At 40.4% G+C, this 13,390-nt stretch overlaps 1 protein-coding gene across 4 annotated transcripts in view; it reads right to left on the reverse strand.

The window, feature by feature from the left end:
* Positions 1-13,390, reverse strand: part of cica (capicua transcriptional repressor a) — a 52,871-nt gene that overhangs the window by 22,996 nt on the left and 16,485 nt on the right. For all 4 annotated transcript variants that reach the window (XM_031754787.2, XM_031754785.2, XM_039605484.1 and 1 more), the window contains 2 exons: positions 7,981-8,112; positions 5,426-5,579 (listed from right to left, as the gene is read on the reverse strand). In XM_031754787.2, coding sequence (XP_031610647.1) covers positions 5,426-5,579; positions 7,981-8,112 — 286 coding nt within the window. The remainder of the gene's footprint in view (positions 1-5,425; positions 5,580-7,980; positions 8,113-13,390) is intronic.

Below are 13,390 nucleotides of genomic sequence, written 5' to 3' on the forward strand. Positions count from 1 at the left end.
AACCCCCCAAAACAGTCATTAACAAAGCCAAGTTTATAGCACATTTTAAACAACGCAGCACCATCGCATGTAAAATAATAATTAAGACTTTTACTTTATTAACTGATTAGAATATCAGGGTTGAGCCTTTGGGGAAGGTTACATACATAAGCATGATTGATCCAAACAAAGAGACTTGTGTTCCTGTTATCTTTGAAGATCTGATAAAGAAAAACACCTTTTAAGCTCAGATAACACAGTCATTCTGTGAAAGGTTAAAAACCTCTTTGATGGTGTTGCTGAATTATTTTAAATGCCAAACCCCCCAAAAAACAGGAATGGTATATATAACTGACACCATGGCATTATGAAATCTAAATGTAACTTCTTTGGTTTAGTACTGTTTCTGTTTCTGATGTTGAAGAAAATTAAGTTAGTTTTGACTCAGAGACACTCTGAGAATCTCAATCAGGCAGTTTGGAACAGTGGTTGTCCTCATAGAGCTGATCGATGGCTGATTCAGGAAACACGTGGGCCACTCATATTCATGACAGCAACTCGATATTATAGTGCAGGTGTCGGTAACTTCGCTGTATCTTCAGTGGTTGTGGCCCATAAGGTGGATTAGTGCGGAATTATTCAGGTTTTCTGCTGAGACTTGGACTAAGCTGCTAATGAAGGTGGAACTATATGGACAAGATGTAATGTTTGAATTCAGGTGTTTTCATTGCCGCAGGTGTATAAAATCACAAACACAGAGCCATGTGGTCTGCCTTTACAAGCATCTGTGAAAGTATGGGTCACACTGCAGAGTTTGAGTGTGGTGCTGTAATAAGATATGTTGTGAGATTTCCTCCCTCCACTCTCAAATGAAGGTAGTATTACTGCAGGAACCACAGCAACTGAGCCACAAAGTGACAAACCACGCAGAGTTACAGAGCGCCGAGTGTTGAGGCGCAAAGGGTGTTAAAATCACCGACATTCTGCTGACTCAACAGTCTGCAGAGTTTCAAAACTCCTATGGTATTAACATCAGCATGCAAACTGTGCACCGGGAGCTTCACAGCATGGAACCCATGTTGTGAAGGCTGAGCAGCTCCTATAGGTGAAATGTATAAGTGTCCCGGTACGTTTGTCCATACAGTGTACAAAGTCTTCAAAATTAGATACTCGCTTTTAACCTTCAAGTTGCCAAGTATACAATTCATGACCCCAGACCAGTGTTGGGAAGGTTACTTTTAAAATGTATTCCACTACAGATGACAGAATACATGCCACAAAATGTATTTTGTAACATATTCCGTTACGTTACTCAATGAGAGTAACGTATTCTGAATACTTTGGATTACAGCTTCATGAATGTACTATTGCTGTGTGATTTATTACTATTACTGAAGGTTACTCGCCATACCAATAGCAACTAGATTTTTAAATCTTAATATAAAATGAGTAACAGTAGGGTGGACATTAGGTAAGGCTGCACTTTTTGCAGCGATCTCGTATAGAAAACTATTCCGCGCGTATATAAAACAGGTCCGCGGCTCCGAACCGTAGTAAAGGGACCTCTGGCTAATACGGTGGGTTCCGTGTCGGGCTGGTAGCCGAAAACTAGCTTTACTTTGTTGTCTGGGTCAACTTTGCTAGCGAGAGACAGAGAGAGGCGTTGAAAGGCTGCTCCAACGGAACTTATTGATTCTAAGGAAAACACGAACACAGTGTACAGCCGAGTCTTAATAGCTTACTGACAACTGGGCTACACTGAATGTAGCCCATGAGGCTATGCCTGTTACACTCTGTCTATTGTCTTCATATTAAATAATTTTTTGAACAATAATTTTTAAAAATATTTCGTCTCGTCATTATGCGGTAGTAGAGGTGACATGGGTTGTGAGATTGAGACACAGGCATTAGAGCCTCTTAATACCAAAAATGAGAGGGGACAGCCTAACATATGAAACAGGAAAAGACCGCCGTGTAATCCCTTTCTTTCAACAAAGTAACTGTATTCTGAATACTACCTTTTTAAACAGTAACTGTAATGGAATACAGTTACTCATATTTTGTATTTTAAATACCTAACGCCGGTACATGTATTCCGTTACTGCCCAACACTGCCCCAGTTTTGACTGTAAAAAAGTTTCCCGACATAAATTTATGTTAGGAATTATTTTCACCTCTACTCCAACTGTTCATCGTTTTTAATGAGAATTGGTCCATTGGTGTGGGAAGGACATATGTGCTTTTTAACATCACAGCTACTGATTTGATTGGAATTTCCCACGTCTGTGTGTTGAAGCAAACCTACGCTAACAGATTTAGCGTAGCAACATTTGCTGCTGCAGACGATGTTTCTGCACACGTACAAACAAAAATCTTGAACATAAGCCTGCAACTAACACGGGATGAAATGGTAAGAAGGTCACAGTTACTAAAACTAAAATAGCTCGGCCACTTGAGGGTTAAATAATTTAAATAGTGTTTTTCTCATGGCATGGTCATGTTTAACCCACAAGTTTAACATGGCACACAAGCTTCCGTCGGGGAGTTTGGCAGATTTCGCGGAAACAACGTCGGGAGTTTTTTTACTTTTAAGCCAGTTTTTATCAGATTTAATTAGCGATTCTTTACATGCAACAAAAGTTATGGTTCTCTCCCCACTCGCTCAGACAGGGCCTTAGTGTTTGCTAACAGGAACAACTGCCAAGTGGAGAGACTTTCTTCTAGAAGGACTTTGGGTAAAGTCAGTACTGTTTATAGGCGTATGTGTGAATGTGCTTGTGTAGGGGGATGTTTCACTTTTGTGTGGCGGTGAACAAAAGCAGAAAAAGAAAGCAAGAGACTGGGAATGGACCAATAAGAAGAGGCTGATAACGAATAACATAAAAACAGGGTAACGGAGCTAATATACCGACTCTTTTTAAATGTGCAGACTTTTTGTTTTTATTAATGCCGCTGTCCTCTCCATTGAGACGTAGGCAGATAACAGGTGTAAGCAGTGTAACGTTAAGATATTGCTGATCTATTTCTTTTGGCGACAGCAGCCTTTGTGAGCCTAGTGACCCTGAAACATTCATAACCACACTACCAGCCAGACAGCCGCGCAGCTCGTCTGAGTCACTCTGAAAGAGCAATAACCCCGCCAGATGCAAAGACGCAGCCTGAGACTGAGAGGAATGAACAAGCACAGACTATACAACTCCTGCCAGACACACACACACACTTAAACACACACGCATTTAAACACACACAGATGCAGCTGATAGGAAAGTTGTTTGTTTCTTTTGAATTCTGCTGGCAAAGGTGGATTTCAATACACCTGTTCCAAGTGTAGAGTCCTTGAGAGTTTTAAAGCTGGAGATTCAAACTATACCGACAAACTGCATCTAATATAATCCACAGTTACTACCCGCTTTCATCTGAGTCATACCGAGAGTCGCAGAAAGGAAACAAACACTATGTATGAAGTGTTTGCTCAAAATGAGTTGACACCATTTAAATGGAGCACGAAGGGACAGAAGGTCCCTGGTTAACAACACTTTGTTGTTTCAGTGAGACTCTGAAAAAAACACAAAAACTTTAGAATAAAATATCCAGAGCAGCAAGTGAGGGGACCAGCAAGCAGCTACTGATAAACATAGGAACAGATTTCCAGACTGTCTGTTTGCTATCTCGCTTTAATAAGTCACTGAGTTCATATGTGAGTAGCAGACAGATATAAAGACTGCACTTGCATGTAAACAAGACCTAAACTGCTTCGGCAGTCGACCTGACGTGGTCAGGGGACCACGCTACCCTATACACTCGCATTTAAATTCAATCTTTTGTTTTTTGTGATTATTCCACTTCTCAAGTCCAACAGCACTCATAAAAGCAATATCTTACATATAATGTGCTATTTTTTTTAACCTCTAACTCTATATTTAGGAGAAAAGCAAAAACCAACTTGTTTTTTATGCGTATCAGTTAGAATGACTTTTTTTGCCTCCTCATTGCCAACACTTGGAAGAACAGTTTAACAAAAGCAATATTTACATACTCTGATAGCACAGAATATGGGCTGGGGTCATCATCGATAAGAGCTTAGACTTTGAAGACACAACGTTATCCTTTTGGTTCCTTATTTTTTGTGCACGGCCTGAGACGAATTATCGCATCATTACCAGTGAACAACATGAACCCTAGGCTACAGTCCCACACACAGGCACAAATCTCTATCCTAATGAGGTTACACACAAGAGCTTTCTTTTAGTGTTTAAGTATCAACACAGGGCAAACAGAACAAAGTGCACTGCACAGGAAAATGTTGAGGCCATGCAGATTGTGCTGTAATGGAGGCTACAAGCCTCAGCTCTACTTTTGTTACCTGTTAAAAATCAGGCTTTGGCTGCTTGTCTGAGGTCAGCATGCACATCATTATTAGTGTTTTGTTCGTGTGCCTTCTTTGCAGTTGTTTGCAAAGAGTCAGGCCATTTTTATTTGTATAGCTCAGTGGTTTTCTAGCTTTTCTTCAAAGAGAAATCAAGCATTCATCTGCAGAGAAAAAGCCCTTTATGCTATCCAGAATGACATGAATGACAATTTTGATTTTATTGTCAGATGAAGACGCTTTTGCAATAAGCCCCACTAAAACTAAAGCCCCACTCATCTACATCCGACACTTCCACACAATCCAGCAGACGTTCTTCCCTCTCTAGTTAACACCCTGTGCTCTTTTACAGTAGCCAAACTTTCTCTGAAAAGAGACCTTTGGTTTTCAAGCGCCTTTCTAACTCATTTGGCACAATGGCATTAGTAGTTAACTCCTCAAAAACAAATGACGCACTCATGCTGAAAGCCTTGACACCCCCAGTCCAGCTGAAGTCATAAACAGGAAACCTTTGGAGTAATTTCTCCTGATGGCTTTTGTTTCAACTTTAGAGGTTTTTATTTGTTTTCTCCACACAAGAAATCTTACTGCTCACAAATGTAATCCTCCTCTCTATCAATCAGGACCTTTGATGTGTCAGTCAGGGCACTGAATGTATGTAAATTCCATTTGTGCAGTTAAGTAATAAAGCTTGGTTTACTTAAAATCCCATGGCACTCCTGGACTCATGTACACACACAACCACTTCTATAGTCTTGAATCATATATAAAGGTTCAAAGTGCTTCACAAGAATAAAAACTCTTTAAAACAATAGGAAAGAAAAAACAATTAAGAAATTCCAGGTCACTTTAACAGCAGTGGGTAGTACTTCCTGGTCTTAATGCACTTTCTAATCATGCGCTTGTCCTTTGATGCCCACAGGAACTGAAGTCAGCTGACTGTAGTGCTTTTTATGGCTTTAATCCTCAATATCCAAGCAAATAAAACATGTAAAAGATCCTGTACACGTCGAAATATCACACGCCAGAAAGAAACTCTGCATAAAATGAAAAAAACAAACAAAAACATTTTGTACTTACGGGTCATCTGTGTCACTCTCCATCTCGCTGTCCACCCCACCCCTGTCTGTAGGAGGATTGTCATTCGTTGGGGGTGGACATGATGGCGATCCTCTCTCCAGGTCTGGAGGACCTGACCGCCCGTCACTCACCAGAGCTACACCACAGCGAGGCTCTGAAAATATTACCAAAAAAAAGCCATTTATGTGCCAGTTAGTGGAGAAGCTTTATGAAAGTAACAGTGGCGTATGTGTAAACACGGGGCTACTCTGCATGCAGCTTGCTGATGGCAGGTATTCTGGCCAACTGTCTGTGGGAGGTGTGACAAGCTCTGACTCAATCTATGTTATAATCTATTGCTGTAGTAACAAAAATACTTGTGTAAGATGGAGGCAAACATAAAGAAACTGTTCTCTGAAAAGTTTAAATCTGTACATCAAGTAAGTATGTGGCCATTAAATCCACAGATTGAAAGACTTAGCCGAGTATTTATTCTGTTTTCAAGGTTTGACGGGTTTATAGAGACTGGCTTCAACTTCTGAATTCACCATTACTTATTTAGCTAACAGTCTCTGCAGCATTTAGTGAGACACGCCGTGTGGTGAACAAATCTAACAAAATAAAATGGGTCTTAAGGTAAGACATAGCCTTTGGGTCTAAAAAGTGGAGCCAGTAGTGGCAAAAACAGAAGTCTTATGATGCAGAAGTTTATGAGTAAATGACATGATTTAAGGCCTCAGCAAATACTGTCCTCATGAGTTTATAGTCTCTAAAGCTAATTTTATTTTTTATTTAATACAACATGATTTTCATTTTGTAACTTGGTGCAGTCTGATCATGGTGATCTGGGTCCAACGAAGTTATCTATTCCACTTTCACAGATGCAAAACACAGTGAGGTTTTCTTTCTTTGCTCCCTCTCTTAATGTTACTTTTGTTTTCTCGCTGTTATTTCTCTAATTTTCTGTCAAAAGTATTTCTCAGTCACATCAACACGCTTGAAAGAGTTGGCTGTTCACTTTCTCCAGTAAGGACATTTTGTTTTTAACCCTGTTGACTTCTAAAATAATAAAACCACTGTAAATAACCACCGACTGTCACCAAATGGGCAGTTCAGTGCCACTGTGAAGCCTCAAGCTCAGTTTTTCTGCATCGTCATCTTGATGTTTTGACACCAGACATGATAAGTGAGTGGTGCATTTCACAAAGAAACTAAGAGGCGTTGCACGCTTGCACAGCAACTCTTAGTAGGCCCACCCTAAAGCACGCCATGCTTCATACCGCTTTTAAACTCTAATTTGCACAATAAACATTAAACGTGCTGCATTTCAGTAGAAGTTGAAACTAGTGAACAAAACTGCACTGTCTTCACATTTTAGATGCAGAAGCTACAACTATCCTTTTTTATACAGTCTGTGTATATAACAGATACACTTTGCTAACCAAATTAGCTAGGCATTAGCTGATCAGCTCTATCCTCTCATCTAAATATAGTCATATTCAGTTTCACAGAGCCGAGATGGCAACGGGCCAAACGCCAAACTCTAACCTTCAAACTGGTAATCCAAAAACTAATGAGTGATGTCTTGCTGGCTGCGTGTTTATAAAAACACTCACTTTGGCTGAAAATGCTGGTGTGTGCAGCAAATGCTGCTAAATACTCGTGAGCAGGTCAGCTCATTGGGAAATTATCACGAGCTACTCTGATTTTTTGAGCACATAAAACAAGCAACTTTAAGTTGTGACCTTCTAATTAGGTCTTAAAGTGGACCCACTCTAGTTTTCCTTATTTTCTCTCATATATGGTATGTACTGTTACAGTGGTAGAGGTCATATTAAACATGGATAAAGTCTCAATAATGAGGTTAACATGTAAAATCCGTATGGCTGAAAGGCTCAGGGTTCAGACAGCTCCAATGCTGGGTGTGAGACAGTTTTTAGTACTTTTGGTTTCCGCCTGCAGTTCAAACCTCTATTCGTAAGGAGCAGCCAATCAGATGAAAGCTGGCTTAAAGAGGGAGGAGCTAAAGCTACTTGTTTATTTTGAACTGTGAATCATGCAAAGCTACTCCAGTAGCAGATATAAATAGAGAGGTGGTAAGCAGAACCTCTTTAAACAGCCTACAGCTCTTAAAAATATGACTTAAAGGGCCTAAAATAAAGTCCAATTAAGATGTGTACAAAAGAGGTTTCTGTTTCCAAATTAGCTTGTAGCTTACTGACAATCCCCACCTGCTCAAATCAGTCTTTGAATAGATTTCAGTACTTGACTCAATAAATAGTGTTATCAACAATGTTACGAGAATAATAATGGTGTGAACACCAACTGTGGTGATTTGCAATCCTGTCGCAACTGTTTTGGGAAACACTGACTTGGCTGTTGATTTGTACTTGACTGTTTTGGCAGGCGTTATTTGAGAACATATCCCTGCATGCCGTTTCCTGTTATGAATATTTTATTGTGGGAAAACTGTTTATAAAACTGTTATTAGGGCACGAATAAGTCTTCAGCATACCTCTCCTGGACAAAACCTCATGAGGTCATGTGTACAGAAAAGGAATATGGTCACTTGGTACCTTTGCTCTGATTGACAAGCTGTTGGCCATCAACGGGCTGGGCAGCCGCTCCCGATTGGCTGGGCTCCAGGAAAGGGACCAGCGAATGCCAAGGGAACACTGGCACCGACCGAGGCTCCACGTTGGTCCAAACTGTGGGAAGAGAAGGGAAAGAGGGAGAGAGAAAAAGTGAAATGTCATCATGTTTATCTGCCTCAGTATCACTGCCTGTAAACAGAAAGTATCACTCTGCCCGCTGGCAGCATGTGAAGTCCTGTGTGACCATCACTGCTGCTAAAGCGATACTAAAAACCACACTTCGACAAAATCTGTCTGGAGACCATGAATGGAGTTGTGTACTCAGTCACCTAGTCAGCACCTGTCTCCAGCACACACACATGCAGATGAGCCCTCAGGATAATGAGAGTTGAGGGGTCATGTGGTGTGCGATGTGATGAGGGAACCTGTTATTTTATCCACACAGATTCCAGACTCCAGTCTACTCGCTGTCTAGACCCCTGCCGAACTTCAGACTCTCAGCTGAACTCTCTCTGTAGTGGGATCTATTTCAAGCTGACACAAACGACACCATAAAACAAAACACAATAAAGCAACTTCTCCTGCTGCCATCTTACAGAGTCATAATGCATCAAGGGTCCAAAATAATTAAAGGACCTGACAGTATTTTTCCCTGAAATCATACTGTAATCATAGAGAAGTTGTTGTTTGACTGTACGTGATATATATTCCAGGTAAATACTGCTGATATCAGGTTGAAAGAGGAGCTTGGCACGAGACACAGTTTGATGACATTTCAAAACTAAAACTCGTTCCTCAGACTTTTTTTTAACAGTAATTTTACAACGCCTTTTTGCCAGGTTGCTTCAGTAACTTAAGTAGAATTAAAGGAGATGTTGAAAAGAAGTTACATTTAATATTTTAAAAAAGAAACGGAATGCCATAATGTTCTTTCTTACATACATTTACTGTAAATTTTATTGTCAAGCCTTCAGTGGGTACATATTTTTTTCCTGGAGTAGTTTCCTTTACTAGAGATTTTTTTCACCTAATACAAATATTTCACAATATGTTTGAACATATAAATAAAATAATTTAAAGGTCTGTCCTAGTCCAATGAGTTGCCCTAATAATTATGTATTTCCAATATTTCCTTGGAATGGCAACGACTGTCTGTTGAACCAGGATATTGTTAAAGACTAAAACATCTCAACAACCTTGAATAGACTAACATTAATTTTTTACTCAATGTTCATGAGTCTGGATGCTGGTAAACGCTGGTTTGCCACCACTCATTCTGAGCTGGCCGAACTGGGTATATGGGAATCCTAGTAGGCATGTTTAATTCACATAAAGTAAGTGATTCTTTGGCCTTACACATAAATTAATCCATTCTTATGCTCTTTCTGAACATTTTATAGACCAAATTCTACAGTGTTTTACTGGTGAGCAAATGAAAAGCTCAAGCATAATTTGATTTCAATATATTTATTATTATTTCCTTCTGGGTTAAAACGCTTTTGGGGTGTACAAAAGATTCCTGCATGGAGAAAAAACCCTGCACAGTTGTCCGTTAATGTAAAACCAAAAACACTCCCATTCACCACAGCTGTTTTTTGGTGTTTCAGGCTACTTAGCGCATGTGAACATGCTGATATCCTTAACCAAGGTGGTAAACTCAGCAGAAACGAAACCCGCTAAACACCAGCATGTTAGCGTGTAAAAGAAGAGACTCGCAAGGTTAATGGAAACTACATAAACTACATAAACTTGTTAAACTGTTGAATTATACACCACTAACTTTTCTAGTTATATTAATTAAAGAGGCATGGTATTTTAGACATCTTTACTGAGTTTATTTGATAAAGCGTTCAGCTTCAGTTACTCCCAGCTCCCTGTTCCTCCCCTGCCTCCATTAGTCCAGATTCGAGTCCAGCCTGGTGGAAACCAACTGGTGGTGAACTCTTTGCTGCAGCACTGAGATGTCCAGTTTCCATTTCCATTTATAATTATATAATTAAGTATTAAAATGGTCTAAATATAGCTAGCCATTTGCCAGCTATTGCTCTTCTAAATGAAGATCTAGATACTGCTGAGCTCGACAAGTAGGAAAAAGAAGTGCATCTTGGATGTACTGTAGCTGCTGTTAGTTTCACCGTGTTTAAGAAACCCTTTAGATGCAGATTCTCGTATCACATGACTAGTATCACAGCACTGAGACTTCTGGACTCCGTACTTCTTTCTGCAAGTTTATACTACTGTTTGTAGGGGGAACTTCAGTTGAGGAAGTGAGGCTTATTCAAATTCTTTACACACCACAAGACGCTTTGCTAAGATGCCCGGGAAAGTCCTTAATGCAAAACAATTCACACACATTATTGTTGTTTTCCTCATTAGTCGGTTGAAGGTAAAATCCAGCTGCACTGCTCTAAAACTCGTGAGGTTGAAGGTCTCAATCAAGGACAAATCAGCTGATGCAGACATTTTAAGGAAGAGCAGAGACCACATTTGATAGCAACCATAGCAACCGATCATTACATAAACACGAGACATAAACAAACAATCCCAAACACAATTACACGGGATTTCTGTGTGGGGCAAGTTACAGGCAGGTCTATGGCTATTTATGTATACTGCTTGACTGAAACACATGCCACACTTCATTTGTGATAAACCGATTCATACAGATTTCTGTCACAGCTGTATGACACGTCACATGACTTCTGGGCAACTGGTTACACCTCATTCACAAGTTAACGGCTTATGAGAAGTCACACTGTTTTACATCACTGTTTTAAAATGTGTTAATGTACACGCCCACCCCAGAAGGAATAGCTGTGCTTTGTGTTACAGCTAATGGGAATCCTAATAATCAAACAAGTCCTGATGCAGACATTTTTTAGTGTAGAATATTCAGTGAAGACAATTCTTGAATTGGCTGTAAGACCAAATTAAGAGAATTAAGACCCTTTCAAATAAAGTGTAACTAACGACAGTCTGCTAGTTTAAATGAGCAGCTAAATAGGATATGGTTATAATGTCACGAATTATTGTAACAATAGAAAGAAGCGTGAATTTCAAACTGTCGACATGCACACACTTTGCTGTTTCCAACCACAGATGTGGTCATTTACAATAATTACTACTACGACCTGCTCATCTGTGTAGTACATGTGTGTAAAGGCTAAAATCTCTAAATTTAAACATATCGTAGGTGATGTTTAAAAACTGTGTAAAGAATAAAACTGTCAATATTTTGTACCCACAAATCCCATTCAGTTAAAATCAATTTTATTTATTAAGACACACAAGGAACTTTACATTGCAAACATGATATTTAAAAGACAGGGAGCCAATGATCCCCCACAAGCAAATATTTGGTGAGAGCGGGGAGGAAGAACATTGTTTTAACAGGAAGAGACCTCCAACATAACCATGCTCAGGGAGTGGCAGCCACCTGCTGTGACCAGTTTGGGGTTGAAGGGAGAGAAAAAAGAGAGACAAAGAGCAAAAAGAGATGGAGGACAACAAAAACACAAAGAACAGCAAAGAGAAGACACAAAGTTACTGACATGCAGCTGTGGTATATAAAACATGGTTAGTAAAAAGAGGGGAAGTCCCCCAGTAGCATGAGCCTATAGCGGGATAACTAAGGCAAAGGCATACTTGGAGGTCTTAACCGTCAGCTTTGTCAAAAAAGCAAAGTCTGAAGCTTAATGCTGAGAGCAGGGAGGGGGTTTCTTGTCTCTTGTGATTTAACAGCCATTAGCGAGATCTAACCCTCACTCATCACATCCAGTTTCAAAACACTAAGATGGCGACAGTGAAAATGCTCGGCGCAAGGCTTCGTAACCACTGCCTTCACAAACCAGTGGGTGATGTCATGGTGAATATGTCCACATTTTATACACTCTGTGGTTGTGACCTACCAGATTTTGGCCAAATGCAACGGTGGGTAGTTTTATTTTTCGGTTGAGGTTATTTTAGCTGTGAAAAACCTGGCTAGAGATACTTTGAACATTCTAAGGACATGTTAACACCCGGAAGAGGTGAAGTACGCTGACCGACTAATGACAGTAGTGAGTTGTGAAACTATCACAGAGAAGCACTGCTCGGATATCTACATCAGATGTTTTTATTGGTTTACTTTATCACTGGCAGGAGTGACAAGGAAAAGGCTGAACTGATAAAGACTTGCACACGATTTAAAGTGGGGAAAACTATGCATCTGACCCATAACTGCACGTTACTACCACTAGACCTTTCCTAATAATCCCTCCCGTGGGTGGAAAGTATAGCAATAAAACAGCTCCTGAGCTACTTCTGAGCTCTTATCCCTCCTTCTTCTCCATCACTGAAGACTGCAGATGCACTCAAAGAGAGCAGTAATGAAACTTGTGATGCTAATGCAGCTGCACTTGAGCTGGGCTATATTTAGGAGAGATCTCAGCCGTGGGGCCTGCTCTGCCTTCTTCTGTGTTTGTTTCTGGGCCCGCGATGGCTCTAGGTGTTTTAAAAAATGTATGGCGGAGGAAACGTTACGCTACAGAGGCAGGTGGCTGTTAGCAGCAGTGCGAGGGATGTGATAGGGAGCGAGAGGGAGAGAGAAGGAGAGAGGGGGGAGAGAAAAGTGCACACCGGTAATCAGCTCAGGCCTGAACGCTTTACTGCACTAATTCTACCGGTGGAAACAGTGTATCCATGACAACACGCCAGCAATACGATTGCTCCTTTTTCTGCTGAGAGCAATGAAACACATTCACATCACGCTGGACCTGCCCTTAATGCCCTGTCTGAGGTTGTTGATTGTCTGGAACGAGTGTGCGTGCTTGCATGTTTGTTTGTGTGTGTGTTTGTGTGTGTGTTTGTGTGTGTGTTGTGTGTAGGAGGTGTGAATGTCCTTGTTGCTCTCTGCACTCCCGCTCTCAGTCTTGCATGTCTAGACATGTCGATATTCTCGCCCTTTGTAAGTTTAAAGTGAAACACCCCTTATCACTCCCTCACACACACGCGTGCTCACACACATGCGTACACATATTAAAAAGGGTGACACCCGCTGCACACTCGATAACTGTGACACTACACACACTGAGTCACAGATTACACACAGCGAGCAGCAGGTCTGAGTGGTTGCCAGAGCGACTGATGTATCAAAGCTTTCGATATTCATACCTCAGAAGAAACGGTTTCACTTTAAAGTCATTTTTAACATTTGAGTCAAGACAAGATATTATCATTTAATCACAAAGGAGGATATGAAATCATAACTTAAGGAACTCAAAGATCCTCGAGAAGTAAAGCTGGTAGTTTTGCCGCTTGTGTTCATGGCTTTAAAGTGTAGGCTGAACATAAAACATGGACAAAAACACAGTTGTGTCCATTCATCATTTTCTTGACTCCACCTTTTGAATCC

The sequence above is a fragment of the Oreochromis aureus genome, linkage group 22, assembly GCF_013358895.1.
Source record: "Oreochromis aureus strain Israel breed Guangdong linkage group 22, ZZ_aureus, whole genome shotgun sequence".
Lineage (NCBI taxonomy): Eukaryota > Metazoa > Chordata > Actinopteri > Cichliformes > Cichlidae > Oreochromis > Oreochromis aureus.